The following is a 25,994-nucleotide window of genomic DNA, read 5'->3' as shown; positions in this document are numbered from 1 at the left end:
GACAGAGACAGTGAGGGTAGGCTTTAGTGACATCCCATTCCAGAATGGGCTTTGTGGGAGTCCAACTACCAAATTACCTTCCATTCAATCTGACAAGTATTTATTGAGCACCTACTGTGTGCCTAGCACTCAGCAAGTTCCTCCAGGGACACCTAGGGTCTCCAGACAATATAACCTAATCCTGCCACAGCAGGAATTCAACATTATTGCACTGGCTTTGTTCAGAAGGCTGGGCTGTGTGGAGATTACGGCCTGCAGATTTCATTCAACTCCTTTGGCTTGGAAATGAGGCTGATTTTCAACAAAAGTGAGGAGTTGAATCAGCCTGAGGCTTTAATCCAAGGCATGCTCTCATGTGAAGTTTGGAGTACCTTGTGTGCGTCACAAGGGCATAATACATTGCTTACCTTCTGCGGAAGGTTCCTCTTGGGAGAGTCTTAGGGTTTCCAAAATGTCATTAAAGCCATAATCTGTCACTTTGAGTACAAAACGCCCATCCACCACACAGTTCCGAGACTTCAGCCTCCCATGAGCAAACTCTCTGTGGTGTAAGTACTTCATGCCCTGCAGATTATACAAACAAGATTTATTTAGCAATTTATTTAACTGTTTTGTGCTTTTAGAGCCACTTTCTGAGATTGTTCACAGCTACTATGTTCTAGAATTCAGCTCTTTTCTCGTATATGCAGGCAAAGCCAAACTTTTGACAACAAGAATTGTTTCCAGGTCCCTTTTATCGCTAAAATTTTACACTTTGATGAAGAATCATATTTTGTGGAAGTAAAGAACTGTACGTTATGGCAAGATTTATTGGCATTTCAAACATAGGATGGATCTATACACATATAATTGCCAAGAAATTAAAGATTCTGATCTTCCCCCCAAAGGTCTAGCCCAACTCTCATCCACTACTGGCAGGAATGGAAACTGACACAGCCTTTTGGGTGGGTAATTTGGAAACAGCAATCAAAATTGAAAGTATGCACACATACCCTGTGACCTGGGAATTTTACTTCTCCAAATGCTTGCGCATGTACACAAGGAGACACACACAAGAATGTTCTTTGCATCTCTGTTTTATATTATATAATTGGATATATAATAAATAGCTATCAAGAAGGGATGTCCAAATTGTGGTACATCCAAACTATGAAATATTTTGCAACAGCTAAAAAAATAACAAGACAAACCTGTATGTACTAATAGGGAACCATATCTAAGCCACAAAGTAAGTGAAAAAGAGGAAGTTGCAGAACTATGTGACAGTATGTATTTTAAAGAGCAAACAAAATCTATAATGATGTAAATACACACAAAATGAATTGCAAGGCTAATCACCGAACTGCGATTAGCAGTGATGAAGTTGGAGGGAGGATATGAGAGGGTTGAGTAATTGTCAATACTTTTCCCATATATATTTATATCATTTGACTTTCCAATTTAATTGAATATGTTATTTTTATAAATAGACTTGTTTTATGTTCATAATTTATATAAAATATATAACTTTCATAAAATACATAAGTATATAAAATATATGCAATTTATTTTATGTGTCTTTATAATTTAAAATAGACAATAAAAAAGAAAGGCGAATACTATGCAGTTTGTTCAGCAATCTTACATGACATTCAAATGTGATGTACTGGGACTTTTTCAGATGACTTTAATCATTCAAATACAAATTCACCCATATTCTAGTGCAGTAATCTCAGAATTGTTTATGCTGAGTCCTTTTCAGTATCTGGCTCTATTTTGCAACTTGACACTCCTTTGCATGTATACATTTTACATCTTGCACCCTGGAAATTCTGTAGTCCCCAGTACTTCCAAGCAGAGTCTACAGGGGGTGAGATTTCTCCCAAGATGCTTGGGTTTCATTCATCATGGGCCTCAGAGGACTCATTCAGAGAACTCTCCCTTAACTCATGGGATTTTGCTTACGGAGTGAGTGGACAAAGTATTAGAATAGGAATTAGGAGATTTAAATTATATTATCAGCTCTGCCACTTAATAGCTGGTTGATAAATATTTATTGAGCACTATGTATGGTAGACACTATATTTTAAAAAAAAGCTCATTTTGCTTCTCAGAGCCTCCATAAAAGGAGGCTAATCACAATTCTTTTATGCAAAATTGGAACAAAATAATGTCTATAAAGCTACCTTAAAAAGGGTTAGGCCACAATACAAGGGTCAAGACTCTGGTTAACATACAGAAAGCTCAACCAGTCATTGATTATCCAGATCAGCTCACTACAGGTGCACATAGACACAATTTTCATATCATTCCAGGGATTTCATGGATTCCACTGAATTGCACACATGGACCCATTTGTGAACCCCACTGGCTGTTAACAGTCCTGGCCTCTGAGAATGGAAGTGCTGCCTGAGAGAATCAATGGTCTTTTTGCCTCTTGGTCATGCTGAGTTCCACATCTGTAACTATGGCATAGACCTATGTAAAGACCTATCACATATTTCTAAACTGAACCACCTTTTAGAAGGTGAAAGCCAGGAGATGGGGCTAAGTAGGACTAAAGAGCCCAGGAGTGAGCCCACCCCCACATCCAGAAAGCAGAGGAATGGGAAGGAAGAGGAGTGCTTAAGGCAGAAGAGTGCTCGACGGCTATAGGCGTGCGTGCTCAGTCACTTCAGTCATATCTGACTCTTTGCAACCTCATGGACTCTAACCCACCAGGCTCCTCTGTCTGGTTCTCCCAGTAACAATACTGAAATGGAGTGCTTCTCCAGGGGATATTCTCCACCCATGGATCAAACCCACATCTCTTGCATCCCCTGCACTGGAGGCAGATTCTTTACCCACTGAGAAGCCCAATGGCTATAGGAAGTACAGATAAATCTGGCCCTCAAATTGGTAGTGGGGGGAACAAACAATTTTTTTCTTTATCAGGACCTTATAATAGATATATAAAACAAATAACAAGGTGCTGTGAGAAGAGGTGGGGGCCAACACAGGGAAGGAAGGTGGAGGGGTGATCCAAGGAAAATGACCAAAGGAAAATAAAACATCCCAAAATATTGAAGCTTTAATCTATGGGGAAAATCTTGGATTTTCAGTCTTTCCATTAACCTTGATGAGATCCAGCAGGAGTGATGACTTAAACATCCAATCTAGTTTCACATCCTGATTCATCAGTATGTCTTCCAGGCTCCTTCGGGAACAGAATTCTGTCACAATGGCAAACATCCCCGAATCATAGAAGAAGCCCACCAAAGGGTTAATATTCTCATGACGCAGGTCCTTCATCTGGAAACAGAGGGAGAGAAGAGAGTCACAGCTGTTCTGTCTCAGTTGGAGTTGGGGCCTTCTTCCTGTTTCTTTAGGGACTCTGACAGAGTGGAGTTCAGTGACCTAGAAATACTAAAAAAGGTTAGAACAGTAAGAGGTGGAATAGATTGCTTTTCTGTGAATATTCATCTAGTCAGCATCTATTAAAATAAATAGCTTCTATAAACATCAGGCCAAAGCTTATAAAATTTGTTTCAGAAGAAATATTTAGAATTTGGACAACATTTTGCCTTTGTATCCATTCATTTTTTTCACTAACATGAGAAACATTTAGGGTGCCCCAACAATGTCCAAGGCATTGGACTGCGTGCTAGTGATACAAAGATAAACAAACTGAAATCAATGCCCTGAAAGGGGTCATATTCAAAGAGAGGTGATAGACACACAAACTGACTGACACATTTCCATGTGAAATGACTTTTATCGAAGGGAGAGCAGGACGCTAGTGGAGCTCAGATGGGAAGTGTTTAATTCAGCCTTGGAGGTCAGAGAAGGCTTGCCTGAGGAGGTAATGTCTGAACCATCATGAAGGGCAAGTAAGAGCTGACCACACGAAGGTAACGTGGTGGCAGGGGGCGGGGCACCCAAGAGGAAGAGCATGTTATGCTGAGGAAACTGCAACAGGTTTAGGGTGGCCAGAACACAGTGTAAGGGAAAGAATATGAGGCACAAGGCTGGAGAGAGAGACAGGAGCCACATCCTGTGCAGCTTTGAGAACTCTACTATAGAATTCAAAATTAATATTATGGGCACTAAACGATTAGTATCTATTATTATTACTATTTAATGGGGGATAAGAGAGAAAAGCGCTCCATGATTACTTCTAGATTTCTTCTTGGATTCCTGGATAGATGGCTGTGATATACCTCAATATAAGGAATTCAGGAGGTTTCCTAGTGAATATGTTGGTACCCCACCCATATTCCCTTTACCGTGCATCTCCCAACTGCTGTAAATGTTAGCTGATCATTCACAGTTGCTCCATTCTCTTGAAAATTGTCCTACAGCCCAACACAAAGGGGAGCTATCTTACTTGAAATGTTAGAGCCCACCCACAGATCCCAGGTAATGACTGACTGACTGGGAGTGGTACAAAAGTTCAACTCCCTAGCCTCAAAGGAGAACTCATGGTATAACTTGTGTGGCAGTATTTCTCCCATAGGATCATAGTGAAGCTAGTCTCAAGCTGAGATCACATACTTGCTGAGCTTTTACTTCTGCCTTATCCTGCATTCCTCTCCCTTTAACTGCCTTACTCTGCATTCCACTCCCTTTCTCTTGAGAGCATTCTTTCAATGAGTAATTTGAACAAGAATTCCCATCTCAGGCTCAGCTTTTAGAGAATCTGACCTAAGAGAGTGGGAAACAAATTTTGGGTGATGAGAAGACTGATTAATTCAGTTTGAGACATGTTAAGAATGAAGGGCCTGTGGAACATCAAGTTGGAAATATTTCAAAGATGGCTAGAGATAATCAGAGTTTGAAGCTCAGGAGAAAAGTGTATTCTGGATAAATAGACCTGGGAATTGTAAACATGTAAATGGTAGATGAAATTAATGGGAGTGAATGAGATAACCCAAGGAAGTATATAGAATAAAAAGAAAAGGGAGGAATTTCAACATTTAAAGGATGAGGAAAGGAAGAACATCCCACATAAACACTTAGAAATGGGACTAAAGAGAAAGGCTTATTTAGAACATTATGAACACCACAAGAAGAGTTTCAGGAAGGTGAGATAAATGCTGGAAGGAATTTCAGGAAAATGTGATAAATACCAGAGAGGTCAAGTAAGATGAGAACAACTACACCTAGACACATCATCAGAGAAGGCAAAGGCACCCCACTCCAGTACTCTTGCCTGGAAAATCCCATGGATGGAGGAGCCTGGGAGGCTGCAGTCCATGGGGTCGCTAGGAGACACACACAACTGAGCGACTTCCCTTTCACTTTTCACTTTCATGCATTGGAGAAGGAAATGGCAACCCACTCCAGTGTTCTTGCCTGGAGAATCCCAGGGATGGCGGAGCCTCGTGGGCTGCCGTCTATGGGGTTGCACAGAGTCGGACACGACTGAAGCGACTTAGCAGCAGCAGCAGAAGAAACATCATAATCAAACTCCTAAAATCTAAAGATAAATTTTTGCAGGCAGTCAGAGAATATACAAAAACCTCTTCATCATTAAAAAAAAAAGTTAGAGTCAAAAGGACATGTGTGAAAAAACCTTCAGGTAATATGAAATCCAATAGTAAAACATTAAATTCTTTCCCTTTAGAGTCAAAAGTAAGACAAGGATGTCTTCCTTCACCATTTCTACTCAATATTGTATAATAGTATCAAAACATTGGTGAGAAAATTTAAAGAAAACTTCAACAAAGATCTGTACCACATTAATGGACTGGAAGACTCAATATTGTTAAGATATCCATTTTCCCTAAATTGATTTATAAATTCATATAACCCCTCATGAAAAATTCCAGAAGGGTTTATTAAAGTAATAGACTAGTAGATTTAAGAACTTATTGAAAATTAAAATGAACTACCCTAACAAAAACAATGTTGCAAAAGAACAATTTGCAGAGCTTACACAACCTAACTACAGGACTTACTCTAGAGCTATGATAATCAAGACAGTGGGATATTGGCAGTAGGATACACTGATGAGTTAATGAAACAGAGTAGAAAGTCCAAAAACATACCCACACATATATAGTCAGTTAATTTTTCATCAAGTTGAAAAGTTAATTAAATGGAGACAGGAAAGCCTTTTGTAAACAATTGTTACTGGAACACTGGATATCTCTATGGAAAAAAATTCACTGTGACCACTACTCTCAGTCCATATACAAAACGAATTCAAAATGGATCATAACTCTATATCTAAAATCTTGGAATAGGCAAAGATTTCTGAGCCACAAATACAATAAAATAATAAATTGGATTTCCTCAAATTTAAAGTTTGCTCATCAAAAGATACCATTAAATAAACAAGTCACAGATTGAGAAAAAATATTGTAAAACATATATCTGACCAAAAGCAGGATATATAAAAGAGTATCTACATGTCAACAATTAAAAGACAAAACTCTCAATTTTTTAAAAATGGGAAAAAAACATAAAAAGACAAGTAACAAAAGAAGATATAGAAATGAATTATAAGCACTTGAAAAGGTGCTCAATAACTTTAGCTATCATGAAAATGCAAATTAAAATCACAACAATAAAACATTTTCTACACACTGGAAAGTTTTGCAGTATCAGAAATCTGTATCAAAAAGACAAATGTTACTGAGAATTTAAAGCAACTGGAACATTTGTACATTTCTAACAGGAGAGTAAAATTTTATAACCAATTTGGAGAACTGTTTGTGCATTTCATGTAAGTTATACTTACATCTACTCTATGACTCAGACTATTAAGTATTTACCCAAGAGAAGTGAAAATATATGTTCACAAAAATACTTGTGCAAAAATGTTTATAGTTGCTTATGAAAAGACAACCCAACACACTAATCATCAGAAAAATGCAAATCTAAATTAAAATGCAGTATCATCTCCCACCCACTAGGATGGCTACTATACAATTTTTAAAAAATAGTTAATAAGTGTCAGCAAGGATGTAGAGAAATTAGAACTCATGTGCACTGTTGGTAGGACTGTAAAATGGTGCAACTGCTATGGAAAACAGTATGGAGGTTACTCAAAAAATTAAAATTAGAACTACAATATGATCCAGAAATTCCACTCCCTGGTATGTATACAAAGAATTGAAAGGAGGATTTCAGAGAGATATTTGCATATACATATTCATAGCAACCCAAATGTCCATCAAGAAATGAATGAATAACATAAAATGGAATATTATTTAGCCTTTAAAAAGAAAACTATTCACACGCTACCACATGGACGAATCTTGAAGACATTATGCTAAGTGAAATACACCAGTCACAGAAAGACAAACACCATATTATTCCACTTATATAAGGTGTCTAAAGTAGTCAAATCCATGGAAATAGAAAGTAGAATAATGGCTATCCAGAAATACAAAGAGGGGAAAAAGGTGAGTTGCTATATAATGGGAACGGAGTTTTATGTTTGCAAGATGAAAAAGTTCTAGGAGATGTGTTTCACAGCAATTCGAGTATATTTAACACTGCCAAACTGTACATTTAAAAATTAAGATGGTAAAATTTACATAATGTGTTTTTCATAATTAAACAAATATATGTGGTTGCCTTAATCATAATGCCAAAAAAACGAGAAACAAGCCAAATTTTCATCAACAAGAAAATTATTAACAAACTGTGATATATTCATAAAATGAAATATTACTCAGCATTTTTTTAATGAACTGATACCGATACATGTAAAAACATGCATTTATCTTAAAACGTGCTATATTGAGAGAAAAAAGGAGTGTACACTCTATCATTCCATTTACATGAAATTCAACAACAGAAATAAAACACTAATTCATGGTGATAGATATCAGAAAAATTGTTGCTTCCGGGATAAAAAAAAAAATTGACTGATAAGGGAAACAGGGGATTTTCTGGGGTGATGAACATATTCTGCATCTTGTTTTGAGGAATGGTTACATAGATAAATGCAGTTATCAAAATTCATTGTACAGACCATCTAATTATTCCTAAATAAAAAATATATTGGAAAAGACCCTGATGCTGGGAAAAACTGAAGGCAAAAGGAGAAGGGGGCGGCAGAGGATGAGACTGTTAGATGGTATCACCAACCGACTCAATGAACATGAATTTGAGCAAAATCTAGGAGATAGTGGAGAACAGGAAAGCCTGGTGTGCTGCAGTTCATGGAGTCACAGAGTCGGACACACTTTAGCAACTGAACAACAACAAAAAATGTATTTTCAAAACACAATGAGACATTCAGTTCAGTTCAGTTCAGTCGCGCAGTCGTGTCCGACTCTTTGCGACCCCATGAATCGCAGCACGCCAGGCCTCCCTGTCCATCACCAACTCCCAGAGTTCACTCAGACTCACATTCATCGAGTCCGTGATGCCATCCAGCCATCTCATCCTCTGTCGTCCCCTTCTCCTCGTGCCTCCAATCCTTCCCAGCATCAGAGTCTTTTCTAATGAGTCAACTCTTCACATGAGGTGGCCAAAGTACTGGAGCTTCAGCTTTAGCATCATTCCTTCCAAAGAAATCCCAGGGCTGATCTCCTTCAGAATGGACTGGTTGGATCTCCTTGCAGTCCAAGGGACTCTCAAGAGTCTTCTCCAACACCACAGTTCAAAAGCATCAATTCTTCGGCGCTCAGCCTTCTTCACAGTCCAACTCTCACATCCATACATGACCACAGGAAAAACTATAGCCTTGACTAGACAGACCTTAGTCAGCAAAGTAATGTCTCTGCTTTTGAATATGCTATCTAGGTTGATCATAACTTTTCTTCCAAGGAGTAAGCGTCTCTTAATTTCATGGCTGCAATCACCATCTGCAGTGATTTTGGAGCCCAAAAAAATAAAGTCTGACAGTGTTTCCACTGTTTCCCCATCTATTTCCCATGAAGTGATGGGACCGGATGCCATGATCTTCGTTTTCTGAATGTTGAGCTTTAAGTCAACTTTTTCACTCTCCTCTTTCACTTTCATCAAGAAGCTTTTTAGTTCCTCTTCACTTTCTGACATAAGAGTGGTGTCATCTGCATATCTGAGGTTATTGATATTTCTCCCAGCAATCTTGATTCCAGCTTGTGTTTCTTCCAGTCCAGCGTTTCTCATTATGTACTCTGCATATAAGTTAAATAAGCAGGGTGACAATATACAGCCTTGACATACTCCTTTTCCTATTTGGAACCAGTCTGTTGTTCCACGTCCAGTTCTAACTGTGGCTTCCTGACCTGCATACAGATTTCTCAAGAGGCAGGTTAGGTGGTCTTGTATTCCCATCTCTTTCAGAATTTTCCACAGTTTATTGTGATCCACACAGTCAAAGGCTTTGGCATAGTCAATAAAGCAGAAATAGATGTTTTTCTGGAACTCTCTACAAGACCTTTTAGAACTAACACCCAAAAAAGATGTCCTTTTCATTATAGGGGACTGGAATGCTAAACTAGGAAGTCAAGAAACGCCTGGAGTAACAGGCAAATTTGGCCTTGGAATGCGGAATGAAGCAGTGCAAAGACTAATAGAGTTTTGCAAAGAAAATGCACTGGTCATAGCAAACACCCTCTTCCAACAACACAAGAGAAGACTCTACACATGGACATCACCAGATGGTCAACACCGAAATCAGATTGATTATATTCTCTGCAGCTAAAGAGGTAGAAGCTCTATACAGCCAACAAAAACAAGACCAGGAGCTGACTGTGGCTCAGATCATGAACTCTTTATTACCAAATTCAGACTCAAATTGAAGAAAGTAGGGAAAACCGCTAGACCATTCAGTTATGACCTAAATCAAATCCCTTATGATTATACAGTGGAAATGAGAAATAGATTTAAGGGCCTAGATCTGATAGATAGAGTGCCTGATGAACTGTGGAATGAGGTTCGTGACATTGTACAGGAGACAGGGATCAAGACCATCCCCATGGAAAAGAAATGCAAAAAAGCAAAATGGCTGTCTGAGGAGGCCTTACAAATAGCTGTGAAAAGAAGAGAGGTGAAAAGCAAAGGAGAAAAGCAAAGATATAAGCATCTGAATGCAGAGTTCCAAAGAATAGCAAGGAGAGATAAGAAAGCCTTCTTCAGTGATCAATGCAAAGAAATAGAGGAAAACAACAAAATGGGAAAGACTAGAGATCTATTCAAGAAAATTAGAGATACCAAGGCAACATTTCATGCAATGAGACATTACAGGAAGTGAAATAAGCCAGTGACACAAAGACAACTACTATATGATTCTGCTTCTGTATAGTATCTAAAGTAGTCATATTCATAGAGACAGAACATAGACTGGTGGCTACCAGGTATTGACGGTGAGTGGGGAAAAGAAAAGTTTTGTTTAGTGGGTACAGAGTTTCAGTTTTACAAGATGTAAAGCTGTGATGATCTGTTGTAAAATAATGTGAATATACTTAACACCTAGAGATGGTAATTTTTGTTGTTTCTATCTAATTAAAATAAAAATTTTGAAAACCACAATGAGATACCCATAGAAACCAATTATGCCTAAAACCAGATAAACTGACAATATGAAACATTGGTGATGAGGTAGAGTAAAAGGGAGCTCTCATAACTTGTGTGCAAGAAATGAAAATAGTAAAGGTTTGGTAGTGCCTTATAAAGTTAAACATGTACTATATTATAGCATCCCTAGAGGAGGGCATGGCAACCCACTCCATTATTCTTGCCTAGAGAATCCCATGGACAGAGGAGCCTGGCAGTTTACCATTCATAGGGTCACAAAGAGTCAGACACGACTGAAGCAACTTAGCACACACACACATATTTTAACATAGAAATTCCACTCCTAGGTATTTACCCAAGAGAAATTAAAATATGTGTCCATAAAAAGACTTATCAAAAGCACATTCATATCAGTTTTATTCACAATAGCCCAAACTGGAACCAGCCTAAATGCCCATCAGTAGGAAAAATACATGGAGAAGGCAATGGCACCCCACTCCAGTACTATTGCCTGGAAAATCCCATGGACAGAGGAGCCTGGTGGGCTGCAGTCCATGGGGTCGCTAAGAGTCAGATACGACTGAGCGACTTCCCTTTCACTTTTCACTTTCATGCATTGGAGAAGGAAATGGCAACCCACTCCAGTGTTCTTGCCTGGAGAATCCCAGAGATGGGGGAGCCTGGTGGGCTGCCATCTATGGGGTCGCACAGAGTCGGACACGACTGAAGTGACTTAGCAGTAGCAGTAGCAGCAGGAAAAATACATACATTGTGTTATATTCATACAATTGACTACTACTCAGCAATGATGAGAACAAGCTATTTATACATATAACATGAATGAATCAGTTAGTATGCTGTATGATTCCACTTACATAAGGTTATAGGATAAGCAAAATTAATTCAAGATAGGCCAAAAACCCAGAACAGTGGTTTCCTTTGTGGTATGGCAAGCGTGGCAGGGAGCATGAAATAATTTATTGATGAACACAAGGGAACTTTCTTGAGAAAAAGAAATGTTTTCTATCAGAGGTCAGTGATCTTCTTCTGTCAATGTAAATACAGTAAATATTTTAGGCTTTGCAGATTATATATGATTTCTGCTGCAATAATCTTTGTTTTCATTTTTTACAACCCTTAAAAAATCTAAAACACATTCTTAGCTCCCAGGATGTAAAAAACAGGCCAGGGGCCCTATTCTATATCATAACAGAAGTCTAGATTATATGGGCATATCCTCTCATCAAAATTATATATCTATGATATGAGCATTTCAATGTATGTAATTTTACTTCAAAGATACAGAACTAAAAAATAACAACAATAATAATAACCAAGTAAGAGATGTGGGAAGAGAGTGGAGGTATAGATGAAATAATAATTGTAGTGTTGATAATTGTTGAAGTTGGGTGCTGGGCATATGGAGTTTAGTTAATCTGTTTACTTTGTATGTGTTTGTTATTTTCCATAATAAACATCTTTAAAGAGAAACTTCTAGGATGTAGCTGAAGCAGTACTTAAATGGAAATTTCTAGCTTTAAGTGACTGTATTAGAAATTAAGAATCAATTATAAAAACTTCCAGCTCAAAAAAAAAATTAGAAAAAAACAACAAATGAAAAACAAAGAAACTAAGGGAAAGAAATAATCAGAATACAAATCAATGAAATAGAAAGCAGACATACAAAAGAGAAAAATCAACAAAGCCAAGTTTATTTCTGGGAAAGATTAATAAAATTGAAAATCTTCTAGCAAAACTGATCAAGAAAGAGAAAATACAAATTATCAGTATCAGAAATGAAAATGGGAGCATCACTACAGATCCTAAAGCTATTTAAAAGATTGGATAAACATATTATATACAATTTTATGCCAGTAAAATTGAAAAAATATATGAAATGGACAGCTTCCTTGTAAGCTGTAACTTACTAAAACAGGTACGGGAAGAAATAGAAAGTCTGAATAGTCCAATATCTATTCAAGAAATTGAACCTGTAATTTAAAATCTCCACACAAAAAGAAGAACAATAGGAATATATTTAAAGAGATTTAAACAGAGAACTGACAAAATCAGGTTCGATTTTGATTCAGACTGCAGTATGGAGAAAAGATATCACCAGTGGTGAAAATGGATGTGCACAGCATTAAAAAAAAAAAAAACAAACTGCCAGTGGTTGCCAGTGGTTAGCGGGAGAAAGATGTGAATAGACAGAACATAGAGGATTTTTAGGGCACTGAAACTATCCTATATGTTACTGTCAATATAATGGTAGATATGTCATTATGCATTTGTCAAAACTCACAGGATATACTACCTTACATGAACCCTAATGTAAGCTATGGACTTGGAGTGATAATGATGTGTCAGTGCATGCTCATGGGTTATAATAAATGTACCATTCTGGTTCAGGATGTTGAATAGTGTGGGAGGCTGTGTACATGAGTGGGGGCAGGGAAGAAACTCTCTCTACTCTGCTCAGTTTTGTTGTGAACCTAAAACTGTTCCCCCAAAATTCTCTCTTTAAAAAGAAAGACAGTAGCAGTAGCTCTAGTGGGTGATGAAGGGGGCTTGGACCAGGATGATAACAGTAAAAATAAAGGAATAGGAGGTTTAAGGAAAATGGAGAAGCTTTGAAAGATGGGTTGTAGAAACCAATGAAGTACTATAATGGACTTAAAGGACAATGTTAAGGTGCATTTTAAGATGAGAGACATGAATTTATAGTGGAAACAATATACTTTGCATGACTTTCTGCCATAATGCTTGGTTGTTCAAGTGTAGGCACAAAGAAAGTCAAGAGTTAGGGTCATCCAGAATATGAGTTTTACAAATTTACCTGACCAAAAAGACAGATATAATGTTTTCAAATGATCAATTATGTAATCTAAGGTGGACCTGGAAGAAGATGAAAGAAGGGCTTATGTGGTGGGTGACAGTAGAGGTCTGGAAGACCCAATGAAAGTATAGGTACAGTTCAAAGAAGAGAAGGCTATAGTCAGAGAGTGTGATGTTTGAATCTATGATTTTGGAAGTAAAGCATTTTCAATAGCAATTATAGATAACGACAAAGCCCAAGGTATAATGATAGCACTGGGTGGCTAAAGTGAAATGGAAGAGAAGATGATCAGAGATGTAATCTCTGGAGCTAAGGCAAGGAACTAAGTACCCAGGGTATTAGATGATACAGGGAGTATGCTGCTCAGTTCCACATAATGGGAAAGAACATGAGACTGAGAGACAGATAGGGCTTGATTTTCCTACATACACCTTTGCAGAAGTTGGGATCCTAAAAGATGTTGGAAGTCATCAGTCCTTTGGCTTCTGACTCCAGCTATTTCTCTTTCAGGAACATCGATCTGACTATATAGGACTCCCTTCTGTAGCTGGCTCACCAAGATGTGTTTTCCAGTCTGGCCCCTGGTACCCAGACCTCAACATTTCAAGGTCATGAAAGCATAGAAGTAGTCAAAGCAGTGTTGGACTCACAGTGATAGCATCGTCAGAACATCTTCCTGTTTCACAGAAGTACTGCTGCTGCTCCTAAGTCACTTCAGTCATCACCGACTCTGTGCGACCCCATAGACGGCAGCCCACCAGACTCCTCCATCCCTGGGATTCTCCAGGCAAGAATATTGGAGTGGGTTGCCATTTCCTCCTCCAATGCATGCATGCGACCCCATAGATGGCAGCCCACCAGGCTCCTCTATCCACGGGATTCTGCAGGCAAAAATACTGGAGTGGGTTGCCATTTCCTTCTCCACATAGAAGTACTAGAAAGGAATTAAGACTTTATACAAGGTAAATTCTGAAAAACTGTTCTACACCCTCAGTTCAGTTCAGTCGCTCAGTCGCGTCCAACTCTTTGCGACCCCATGAATCGCTGCACGCCAGGCCTCCCTGTTCATCACCAACTCCCGGAGTACACTCAAACTCACTTCCATCGAGTCAGTGATGCCATCCAGCCGTCTCATCCTCTGTCATCCCCTTCTCCTCCTGCCCCCAATCCCTCCCAGCATCAGAGTCTTTTCCAATCAGTCAACTCTTCGCATGAGGTGGCCAAAATACTGGACTTTCAGCTGTACCATCATTCCTTCCAAAGAAATCCCAGGGCTGATCTCCTTCAGAATGGACTGGTTGGATCTCCTTGCAGTCCAAGGGACTCTCAAGAGTCTTCTCCAACACCACAGATCAAACGCATCAATTCTTCAGCACTCTGCCTTCTTCACAGTCCAACACTCACATCCATACATGACCACTGGAAAAACCATAGCCTTGACTAGACGGACCATTGTTGTCAAAGTAATGTTTCTGCTTTTGAATATGCTATCTAGGTTAGTCATATGCAGAGTACATCATGAGAAACGCTGGACTGGAAGAAGCACAAGCTGGAATCAAGATTGCTGGGAGAAATATCAATAACCTCAGATATGCAGATGACACCACCCTTATGGCACAAAGTGAAGAGGAACTAAAAAGCCTCTTGATGAGAGTGAAAGACGAGTGTTAAAAAGTTGGCTTAAAGCTCAACATTCAGAAAGCAAAGATCATGGCATCTGGTCCCATCACTTCATGGGAAATAGGTGAGGAAACAGTGGAAACAGTGTCAGACTTTATTTTGGGGGGCTCCAAAATCACTGCAGATGGTAACTGCAGCCATAAAATTAAAAGACCCTTACTCCTTGGAAGAAAAGTTATGAGCAACCTAGATAGCATATTCAAAAGCAGAGATATTACTTTGACAACAACAGTCCGTCTAGTCAAGGCTATGGCTTTTCTAGTGGTCATATATGGATGTGAGAGTTGGACTGTGAAGAAAGCTGAGCACTGAAGAATTGATGCTTTTGAACTGTGGCGTTGGAGACGATTCTTGAGAGTCCCTTGGACTGCAAGGAGATCCAACCAGTCCATTCTGAAGGAGATCAGCCCTGGGATTTCTTTGGAAGGAATGATGCTAAAGCTGAAAGTCCAGTACTTTGGCCACCTCATGCGAAGAGTTGACTCATTGGAAAAGACTGATGCTGGGAGGGATTGGGGGCAGGAGGAGAAGGGGATGACAGAGGATGAGACGGCTGGATGGCATCACTGACTCGATGGACGTGAGTTTGATTGAACTCCGGGAGTTGGTGATGGACAGGGAGGCCTGGTGTGCTGCAACTCATGAGGTCACAAAGAGTCAGACAAGACTGAGTGACTCAACTGAACTGAAGGATAATAGGAGCCAGTTTTCTAACTATTGGATAAAGGAGTTACAAATATGGAAAGGAAAAGAAAATAATGAACTCTGTGGCATTCATTTATAATGCAAGGTATTAGATATAATAGATACATAGATATATATATAGACAAATAGATATGTAAATAGACTGAATGAAACTAAAACCACTGATATAAATGTATGGATAAATGGTAAAGAAGGTAAGGCTCTTTCTTACTGTACAATCCCAGCAAATAAACATAGAAAGAATGCTAGAGTTAGAGGGTCATTAATGGATGATAAAATTAGTAGTAAAAATTTGATGAAAAACAGGATATTTATACAGACTCAAAGTATTAATTACAATGGAAGAAAATAACAGTAGCCTTACAGTGGTAAAATCTGGTAGACACCACCTAAACCAAGTGATCACAATTAATATCATGCACATCCAAATAAGAATGTCTTTGTTTTCAGGAAATAAACACTGACGTATTTAGAGGTAAAAGGGTATGATGTCTACACCTCACACTCACATAGTTCAGAAAAAAAGACTATTTAGTCATCCCTCGGTATCCACTGGGGATTGATTCCAGGACTTGTGAGGATACCAAAACCCAAGGATGTTGAAGTCCCTTATATAAAATAGTATGGTGGACACCCCATATCCTTGGGTTTTACACCTGCATATTCAATCAGTTCAAGGTTGGTTAAATTGGGGTAGTTGAACCTGTGGATTCTGAAGGCCAACTGTACATAAATTTATAAACAGAGAATCAAAAGCACTAGGCAAAATATAAACAACCTGGATGGGGTGTACAGGAGTTCCTTGAATTATTTTTGTAGCTTCTCTGTAAGTTTGAAATTATATCAAAATTTTACATTATCCAAAAAAGATATCATGGATGCACTCTACCTTGGACCTTCTTATTTCCACATTTCTAGCATAGTAGTTCCCCTAGGTCTGGCTGTTTGGGCTCCATACTTTGGATCTAGCTCTTTGTTTGGCATTCCAGATCATCAAGCCAGTGTGCAACTACCTATTCTAGCTCTGATCTTGGTCTCCCTTCTGGATTCATCCTCATTATTTTTCCTTCAGCTCCAGGCATCAGAACCACATGCAGGGCTTCCCTGGTGGCTCAGTGGTAAAGAATCCGCCTGCCAATGCAGGAGACACAGTTTCGATCCCTGATCCCAGAAGATCCCACATGCTGAGGAGCAGCTAAGCCCATACACCACAACTATTGCGCCTGTGCTGTAGAGCCCACAAGCCACAAGTATTGAAGCCCGCATACCCTAGAGTCCATACTCCATGAAGGGAGAAGCCACTGTAATGAGAAGCCTGAGCATTGCAACTAGAGAGTAGCCCCTACTTGTCACAACTAGAGAAAAGCCCAAGCAGCAACAAAGACCCAGAACAGTGAAAAATGAATAAATAATTTCTTAAAAAACAACTACATGTAAGGGAAACACCAAATCATAACATCTCATTGGGATCCATGGGTCATAGCTGGTCTCCCATAGGCCACACCTCTTCCATGTCCCCATTTCCTTTGTTTTCTCACTAGTTCTGAATATAGCACGTGCTTCATTCAAACCTATTGGATTGATTTGAACTTGCCTGATTCAGAAATGTGAAGGAATCCATCATTATCTTCTAGGAATCCCATTTTCATGAGTCTGATGGAACCAGACGGTCTCCACAAATCTTTTATGAACTCAAAGTTCAAGGAGCTGATCTTAAATGGTTTGAGAGGGAGCATCATCATCTCTGCCTCATCTATAGGCTGCTTCTTTAAACAACCCATCCAAGGACTTTCTGAATATAATTGGCGGGATTGGGAAGTCACCATTTGTCTTATATAAATAGAAATTACCAGATGACTTTTCTAGGTATAGCAGCTAGAGATAATGAAAGATTATGGGATATGTACTTAATAATAATCATAATAGCTACCATTTTACAAAGAAGCTGTATGTCAGGAAATGTGCAAGACACTATATATGTATCATCTTAACCCTGGGAAGCAGACATTAATATACTCCTTTCACAACTAAGGAAAGTAAAGCTCAGTGTTTAGGTCATTTGCTCAAGTTAATATACCTCTTAAGTGGCAGAGCTGGGATTGAATCCTTCACATCTTTTTGACTCCGGAGCCCATACTTTTGCCATTCCATCATATTGTCATAACAAGTCAGTCACCTCCCTGTAGTTTCCCTGTACTGATTTGTTAAAAGATCTTCCTAACAGTTGGTATTTGTTACTCTGGAGAAATGATTGGTTTCAGCGGGAATATGTTTAAGAGAGCGTTTTTCATACCATTTCAAATATGTCACTTGCACTTGATTCGACGGATTTAATGTCTCCGAAATTTCCAGAGGGGAATTTTTTCAGCCATACCCAATCACCCTAGAAAGAAAAGATAAAGAGCCTTAGTTGCCAACAGCTTTAGAGCAACTCTTCCCTTCCACACTAAGAGTTTATAGTTAGACCATCAACACACACAAGCTCTGTTCCTCTTTCTCACCCTCCACCCCATGGATATTCTGTGTTCCAAGCTAAAAAGGATGTCATACAGAGAAGTTACGTTTAAAATTCCAGTTAATTAAAGACAAGGAAACAATTGCAGGAATGCAGACCCCAGAAAAGGAATGCTACAGCAGCCTGAATTCACTGCAGGAAGTGCCGGGTCATTTTGCTCATTCATGGCTAAGTGATGTAGCACCAGGTTTCCTGCGATGAATGGATATGGTTAGTGGTGCAATTCTGACTGCCTCGAGGCGTCTGTGGTGAGAGATGTAGGGCAGGAGATGCAGTGCAGCAAATGTTGCCTGCATTTACTTTGATCCATTTTTCTCTCATGGGACAGGCCATTTGGGGGCCTTTTATGCTTTAATCATAAACCAATTGGCTTCAACACCAATTAAACATTTTTCACCTGGATGTACAAGTGTACGACCACAGTAATATGAGTAATCTAGACTCTTTCAGAAGTCTATTTCTGAATTTTTAAGCACAAAACAGTGATTTTCTAAGGCTGCCTGTCAAGTCAAAAACAACAGTTATTTTATTGTCTTCACTTTAACACAGGTGCCTGCTAGATAATTTTCTCCTACATGCACAGCCTCGAGGATTCATCAGTTACCAAGCCCTATTTAGTTTCTGTCCAACCTAAATTTGAAAAGAAGCAATACATATATAGATATCTTTTTCTCTGTAATAATAATAATGCCTGACATTTGCACAGCGCTCTCTCCTCTTCCAAGTGCTTTCACATCTATTACCTATAGCCTGGAGATTCCATTTCAGGCTGCACCAATTTGTCATCAAGTAGAGATAATAAAGCAGAGAGCTCTATACAGTCAAATTCCAAGAATAAGAGAGTGTAGCCAGTCTCTTATTAAGGAATATATCCAGCTGTGGCACTGTATCTGGAGATGAGCCGGAGGCGAAGGCTAATAACAGGAGCTGCGGGCATCTGAGTTACTTGCCTCTACTGTGTGTCAGAGGGCACCTTCTAGCCAAGGAACTCAAAACCCTTTAACTAGGAACTTGCTTTCAGGGGCCTTCAGCAGCTGAATAGAACTAGGCCAATCAGGCTCATGCTCACAAAGTTCAGAAAGGTAGTCTAGGAATAGTGCCTGTCTGCACTAGAATGGTGAAAGTACCAATTCCTGGTCTCTTGCCTAGCAACTCCCTGTATGTGGCCCCATACCAGCTACATCACAGTCACCAAGGAACTGGTTAGACAAAGACATAGACTGGCTGGCCAGATGAAAACATATGCATGTATGCACTTACCACATCGCTCTACTTAACCCCCCCCAAATTGTATGCAATTATTTTATATTGTTAGGTTAATCATGCTTCCATTATGGCTTACAATTATAATGGTATTTTATTTTAAAAAATAACAAAGGTACTGGTTACAAAGGCCCATTCTCAGGCCCCACACTTACTCACTTAGTCATGGGAGTCATGAGGGCCTGACACCTCAAAGCTTTAGCCTTCAGAGGACTTTGTATTTTGTGCATTTGTGCTCAGTCGCTCAGTTCTGTTCAACACTTTGCGACCCCGTGGACTGTAGCCCTCAGTGTTCTTGCCTGGAGAATCCCAGGGACGGGGGAGCCTGGTGGGCTGCTGTCTATGGAGTGGCACAGAGTCAGACACGACTGAAGGGACTTAGCAGCAGCAGCAGCAGCAGTAGGCTCCTCTGTCCATGGGATCTTCCAGGAAAGAATACTGGTCTGGGGTGCCATTTCTTCCTCCAGGGGATCTTCCTGGCCCAGGGATCAAACCCATGTCTTCTGTGTCTCCTGCATTGGCAGAAGGATTCTTTACCACTGAGCTACCTGCTCCTTTTCAGAGGACTCTGCCCAGGATCAGAGGCTGAAGTTTAAGCTGAAAGCATAAACTCTAACGAGAGTTTCCAAACTCAGCCCATGTGTGGGTTAAACACTGATGGTCGTTAATGCCTTCCAGCACCTTTGCCATTCTATTACTTGCATCATGGTCACTGCTAGCTTCTACGGCACCTTTGTGTTAACTAGCAAAGGGTGCTTTCCTCAAGTTAAAATAATAATTGTGAGGCTTCCCTGGTGGCTCAGAGGTTAAAGCGTCTGCCTCCAATGTGGGAGACCTGGGTTCGATCCCTGGGTCGGGAAGATCCCCTGGAGAAGGAAATGGCAACCCGCTCCAGTATTCTTGCCTGAAGAATCCCATGGATGGAGGACCCTGGTAGGCTACAGTCCACAGGGTTGCAAAGAGTCGGACACGACTGAGCGACTTCACCTCACCTTGAGACTATTTATTACTTTGCAGCCTGTGGAACCCCAGTGATGCTGGGCAGCAGCCCCAGCTGTATGTATCTATGCATATACCACATTCTCATTGACTCATACATCCTCCAGATGCCAGAAAACACACTCCCCCAATAGCTTCAATACTCTGGCTACCACCAAACACTGCCTGCCAGGTAAGGCCTCTTTGCAAGTTTGGAGTCAGGCTGTAGAGGTGCTGGTGAGAAGCTGAAATCGGGTCTATAAAAATATTAGGCAGGAGAAAGAAGTAATCTCAAGAAAGTCCAGGGGTATTGCCAAGGCAGCACAAAGTCAGGCGCATATTTGTTTTCCAGTGACTATGTGCATAGTCAGGTATGCTGGTATACATGTAGATACGTGTGCAAGTTGCCCCACCACCTCATTCCAGAACTAGGCTGGGAGACCAGAATCCCTCTGCTCACTCATGCACCACTCTCGTATAAGTTAGTATATGTCTACTAGTGAATAGTACCCTCTTAGATGTGGCCCCCTTGTGCAGTGTACAACCTGAGCATCAGTACTGGCAGCCCTGACTCTGCCTATAGCCAGTGCCTGTTACCTTCTTCCTGGAATCAGCCCTATTACAGACATGGCTTAGCTGTCTCTCTTGCTTATTAAGTTTTAATAAGTAGTTAAGCAGAGCTTTTTTCCTGCCAAATCACCAAATTTGAGAGCTTCATAGTTAAAGAAATTAAAGCCTGAAGAGATTAAATGACTGGCCCAAGGTCAGAAGGCTAGGTAGTAACAGAAGCAAGGTCTTCCATCTCCCACTTTGTTGCTCTTTCTTCCCATGGGCTTTCTTTAGTTTGGGGGCTTTGTGTGTTTGTTTTAAGATTTAAAGACTTCTCACGAATATTATAAGCAAAATTTTATTGAGTCTGTGTGTGTCCTACTTTATTAATAATGAGGAAAAGGGAGGATATGGGCAGGTTTTATTTTTGCCACACATGCACCATTTGTTTTGTTTTGTTCTTTTGAGAGAAAGTATGATAAAATATCAATACTTCACTCATCATTCATTTTTTAATTAAGAGGAAGAAACATCAAACTCTATCCACTAAAGTTTTTAAAGTCCATAAATTTTGCATTAAGGCCATGTTGTATTAACTAAGAGCCAAGAGAACTAGGTTCTATACCTGGCTTTTTCTCAAATTCAAGGGTGGCCTCCTACCAATGCAGGAGACATAAGAGACACAGGTTCAGTCCCTGGGTCAGGAAGGTCCCCTGGAGAAGGGCATGGCAACCCGCTCCAGTATTCTTGCCTGGAGAATCCCATGGACAAAGGAGCCTGGCAGGCCACAGACTATGGGGTTGCAAAGAGTCGGACACAACTGAAGTGACTTAGCATGCAGGCACGCACGCTTAGGGTAGTCACCTCATTGGCCTGAGTCTCAGTTTCCACACCCACAGAGCTGGACTACTTGGATGATTTCTAAGCTCCTGTTCAGCTTTGATGATCTGATTCTGTGATGAGAGAGAGAGAAGATGGCTGTGGAAAGGAAAGGGGTGGAAAGAGAGCTACATGGGATCTAGAAGGTGGGAAGATAGAAAAAAAGGCTCTGGGAAAGAGAGATGGATGTAGAGGATGTGTGAAAGAGAGATAGAAATGGGACAAAGAGAAAAACATAGGGAGAAGTGGAGAGGCAGAAGGAGTCAGAGAATGAAGAGGGAGAAACAGTTCAGTGGGTTCTCTCTGAGTGTGTCAGGGTGGCACTATCGCTAGCCTCACCCTTCTTCCCTATACAGTGGCTATCAGAACAGATCCTGACATGTTCTCTTTGCATCTGCCATTCACAGCTCTTTCTCCCAAGCAGCCTGCTCAGCCTTTCACATCTTTGAGTGTATGTCTGAGATAAGGGCTGAGTTTCCTGTACAGTTCCAGAGGATATGCACCCGTGCGTCCCATCAAAGTGTGACTCTGTGTCAGTGTATTACAATGGCTAGAAAGGCACGTCCTAGAGAAGCCTGTCCTTTGTTATTAGGTATCTACTACTCCAGGCACATTGTCTGGAGGTTCCATATCTTTCAATAAAAAATCTTATGAAAATTCTCTTTAAACAGAAACTAGATAATGAATCTTCTTTAAAATATGCCTAATAGAGGGCCCTTTCAGAAGGCATACTGGACCTCTTTGTTTGGTCTGTTGATTTGATTGACTTCTGCTCTTACCCAAAGTCCTCCTCAACTCTAGCTAGACAGTTTTCTAGCTTCAGCTGTCTTCCTTTGCATGCTGACCTTGTGGGGTTGTATTATTCTCACTAATACCCTCCTTTGTGCAGATAAACTTCCCCTATGGACTATGCAGTTAAGAAATACCCATGATCTGAATGACCAACAACGGTCATTATGGCAACTAACTCAACTGTCTGCCTCCTTCCAAAATGAGGAAATATCTGACAGATTCTTAAAGGCCAATTATATACAGATGTTTATTTTTTTTCTCCTTCTTCATTCTATACTAAAACCTTCCAGCTCCACCAAATAAAACATACCACAATTCAACACATAAATTCTTCTGCAGAATCAGAGAATCATAGAACATTTGAGCCAGAAGAGGCCCCAGAGTTCTCAGTTCAGCAATTCTCAACCCTGGCTGCACATATAAGAGGACTAAAAAAAAAAAATAACACTGCCTAGACCCACCCCAAACCAAATGAACCAGAGTTACTAGGGGTGGAGCCTCATAGGTATTTTTTTGTTTCCCACAGGGCTTCCCAGGTGGTACTGGAGATAAAGAACCTGCCTGCCAATGCAGGAGACATAGACACACAGATTCCATCCCTGCGTCTAAAAGAACCCCCAGAGAAAGGGATGGCTACCCATTCCAGTATTCCTGCCTGGAGAATCCCATGGACAGAGGAGCCTGGTGGGCTACAGTCCATGGGGTTGCAAAGAGCTGGACATGAGTGAAGCGACTGAGCATATACACACAAGAGATTCTAATGAGCAGCCAAGATTAAGAATTTAGTTCAACCTCTCAATTTACAGATGAAAAACCAAGAGACTGCCTTAGCTGTTGAGATTTACTTCCGAATCAGAGGCATCAATACATTTTTAAAGCCAGCAGCCCCATTCCATTTGACGTTCAAAAGAGTATCTTGAGATTACTTTGTCTTTGGTCTTTGAGAGTGTAGAATTTTTAATTCCCCAATAACTCAAGTTTACATTTGAATCAGATCTCCTCTTTGATTAAATTAAGTTCAAGGCAAGATCCAGAGGTTTCCTGCTCCAAATTTAAGTCAACACACTTCCCGTAAACTGAGCGAAGATATACCATACTAACCTTGGTGTTTTAAGTAGCTATAAATTATTTATCAAATGGATGAGAGCATTCAACTTGGATAATCCAGTGATGGAGAACCTAAAAATTCATTCTGACCTGTTTTGAACTTTCTTTGTAGTTACTATTAAAGTTGCGAGTGTTTGCTGCTTTGGGGAGTATCTTCAAACAAAACAAGGAAACCACACTGGAAATGCCTCACTTTGGAGGGACAGAAAGGCAGTCTTGTTTCCCTTTTATCCACTGCTTAACTCTTTCCTGGGTTTCCCTGATAGCTCAGTTGGTAAAGAATCTGCCTGCAATGCAGGACCCTGGTTCAATTCCTGGATTGGGAAGATCCCCTGGAGAAGGGAAAGGCTACCCACTCCCATATTCTGGCCTAGAGAATTCCATGGACTGTATAGTCCATGGGGTTGCAAAAGGTCGGACACGACTGAGCAACTTTCACTTTAACTCTTTCCTGCTGAGAAAAAACAGTTCATCTCTCCAACCAATGCGAGATTTGTTCTGGTCACCAAATGCCAGTATTTTAGATAAGGGTTGGATTTGGGGTTGGATGTGGTCTTTTAAAGCTTGAAAGACAGAAATGTAAGTGAAATTAAAAGGATTTCTATTTTAGACAGCAGAAGGTAACCTGTTACTCCAAGAGTCAGTACAGACTGAGAAAAGAAATGAATAATTTTTAAAATATTTCCGTAATATCAGAGGATAACAGGTATAGGAAGAAGAACCAGAATATGAAGAGAAGAGCTTGTCCCAACCCTTACTCTATATAAAGCATATCTCTAGACATCACATCACAAACAGTTCATTCAGGAAATCATTTCTTCTATGTCTTCTGGAATGAGTGACATGGTTAAGTGTTAAGACTGAGTCTCACAGACTTTTTTCCACAATCCTAGTAAGTAAATAGTGTGAAAAGATCAGTGAAGTTGTAAGTTAAGTAGATTAGTTGCCGAGGAAAATCATGGTCAGCAGAATGAGTCTGTAAGGGGATAATGGATAAAAAAAACTTACCAAAAGGAAAGACTTACCAAAGCTTCAACATTTTTGCACAAAGACTAAGCAAGTTCTAAGTCACTGCCTTGTTTTAAAACCCAAGAAGGCAGCAGATTAGATAGCTGTTGAATATCCTACCTCATAAATCGCTATGTTGGAGTTTTCACAGGTAGCTGGAGTTAGACTCCCTGAAGAAAAGGAGAGTCTTGGGGACCTTCCACTCTGGACCTCCGACGTGATCTGAAAACTTACACTGGCGTGACTTCCTCTCTGTGAAAGGATTAGGAAAGACAGTTTATGAACAAAATTATCATGATTAAGGACGGAGCACACAGCTATGTAGGTACTATGTTCATCTGGTATTTTTTTTCTTTTTTTATTCCTAAGAAGGTAACTTTCCGAGTTGAGCTCTATAAACATGACATTTATTAATTTTTCCTATTGCCAGCATTTTTTTATGCTAGAATTGGTTCTTTGCTTCACCTCCATATGCCATAAAAGAAAGGCAAAGCTTTGCAGATATTTTCATCTCCTAGAGAAGTTAGAGTGATTCAGAGGGACAAGAAAGAACACCAGTCATAATTCAGTGTGGCACTCTCATTTACAGACAAAAATGAGAAAAAGATGAAAATCTAATGTTTTGAAAAAATCAGGCACAGAACTAGGACAGAACCCCACTCTTCTGGCTGTTAGGCCTAACTCTTTATGTTACACCATCTTGCGTGCATGCTCAGTCACTCAGTCGTGTCCAACTCTTTGTGACCTCATGGACTGTAGCCTGCCAGGTTCCTCTGTCCATGGAATTTTCCAGGCAAGAATACTGGAGTGGGTTGCCATTTCCTTCTCCAGGGGATCTTACCAACCCAGGGATCAAACCCACATCTGCAGTGGCAGGCAGATTCTTTACCACTGAACCACCTGGGAAGCCCATACCATCTTGAATGACATCCTTTTTCTATGCAGGCAAGCTTCATGACACAAGGTATCTCAGAAAGCAATAAGATGGTAGAGAGTAGATCATCTACCCATGATTTATAAGTCTGATGCTTTATAAGTCCAGGTGGTGCTAGTGGTAAAGAGCCTGCTTGCTAATACAGGAGATGTAAGAGATGCAGGTTCAATTCCTGGGTTGGGAAGATGCCCTGAAGGAGGGCATGGCAACCCACTCCAGTATTCTTGCCTGGAGGATCCCATGGACAGACGAGTCTGGTGGGCTACAGTCCATATGGTCACAAAGAGTCAGACACAACTGATGCAACTTAGCACACACATAAGTCTGAT

At 40.1% G+C, this 25,994-nt stretch overlaps 1 protein-coding gene across 1 annotated transcript in view; it reads right to left on the bottom strand.

Moving 5' to 3' along the window:
- The window catches only part of GUCY2F (guanylate cyclase 2F, retinal), a 105,814-nt gene that overhangs the window by 28,887 nt on the left and 50,933 nt on the right, over positions 1-25,994 (bottom strand). The window contains exons 7-10 of the mRNA XM_018044096.1: positions 24,852-24,983; positions 17,934-18,023; positions 3,094-3,270; positions 408-564 (exon numbers count right to left, since the gene is read on the bottom strand). Of these exons, the coding sequence (XP_017899585.1) occupies positions 408-564; positions 3,094-3,270; positions 17,934-18,023; positions 24,852-24,983 (556 nt within the window). The remainder of the gene's footprint in view (positions 1-407; positions 565-3,093; positions 3,271-17,933; positions 18,024-24,851; positions 24,984-25,994) is intronic.

This window comes from Capra hircus, assembly GCF_001704415.2.
Source record: "Capra hircus breed San Clemente chromosome X unlocalized genomic scaffold, ASM170441v1, whole genome shotgun sequence".
In the NCBI taxonomy this organism is placed as follows: domain Eukaryota; kingdom Metazoa; phylum Chordata; class Mammalia; order Artiodactyla; family Bovidae; genus Capra; species Capra hircus.
This window is presented reverse-complemented; position numbering and strand designations above follow the sequence as displayed.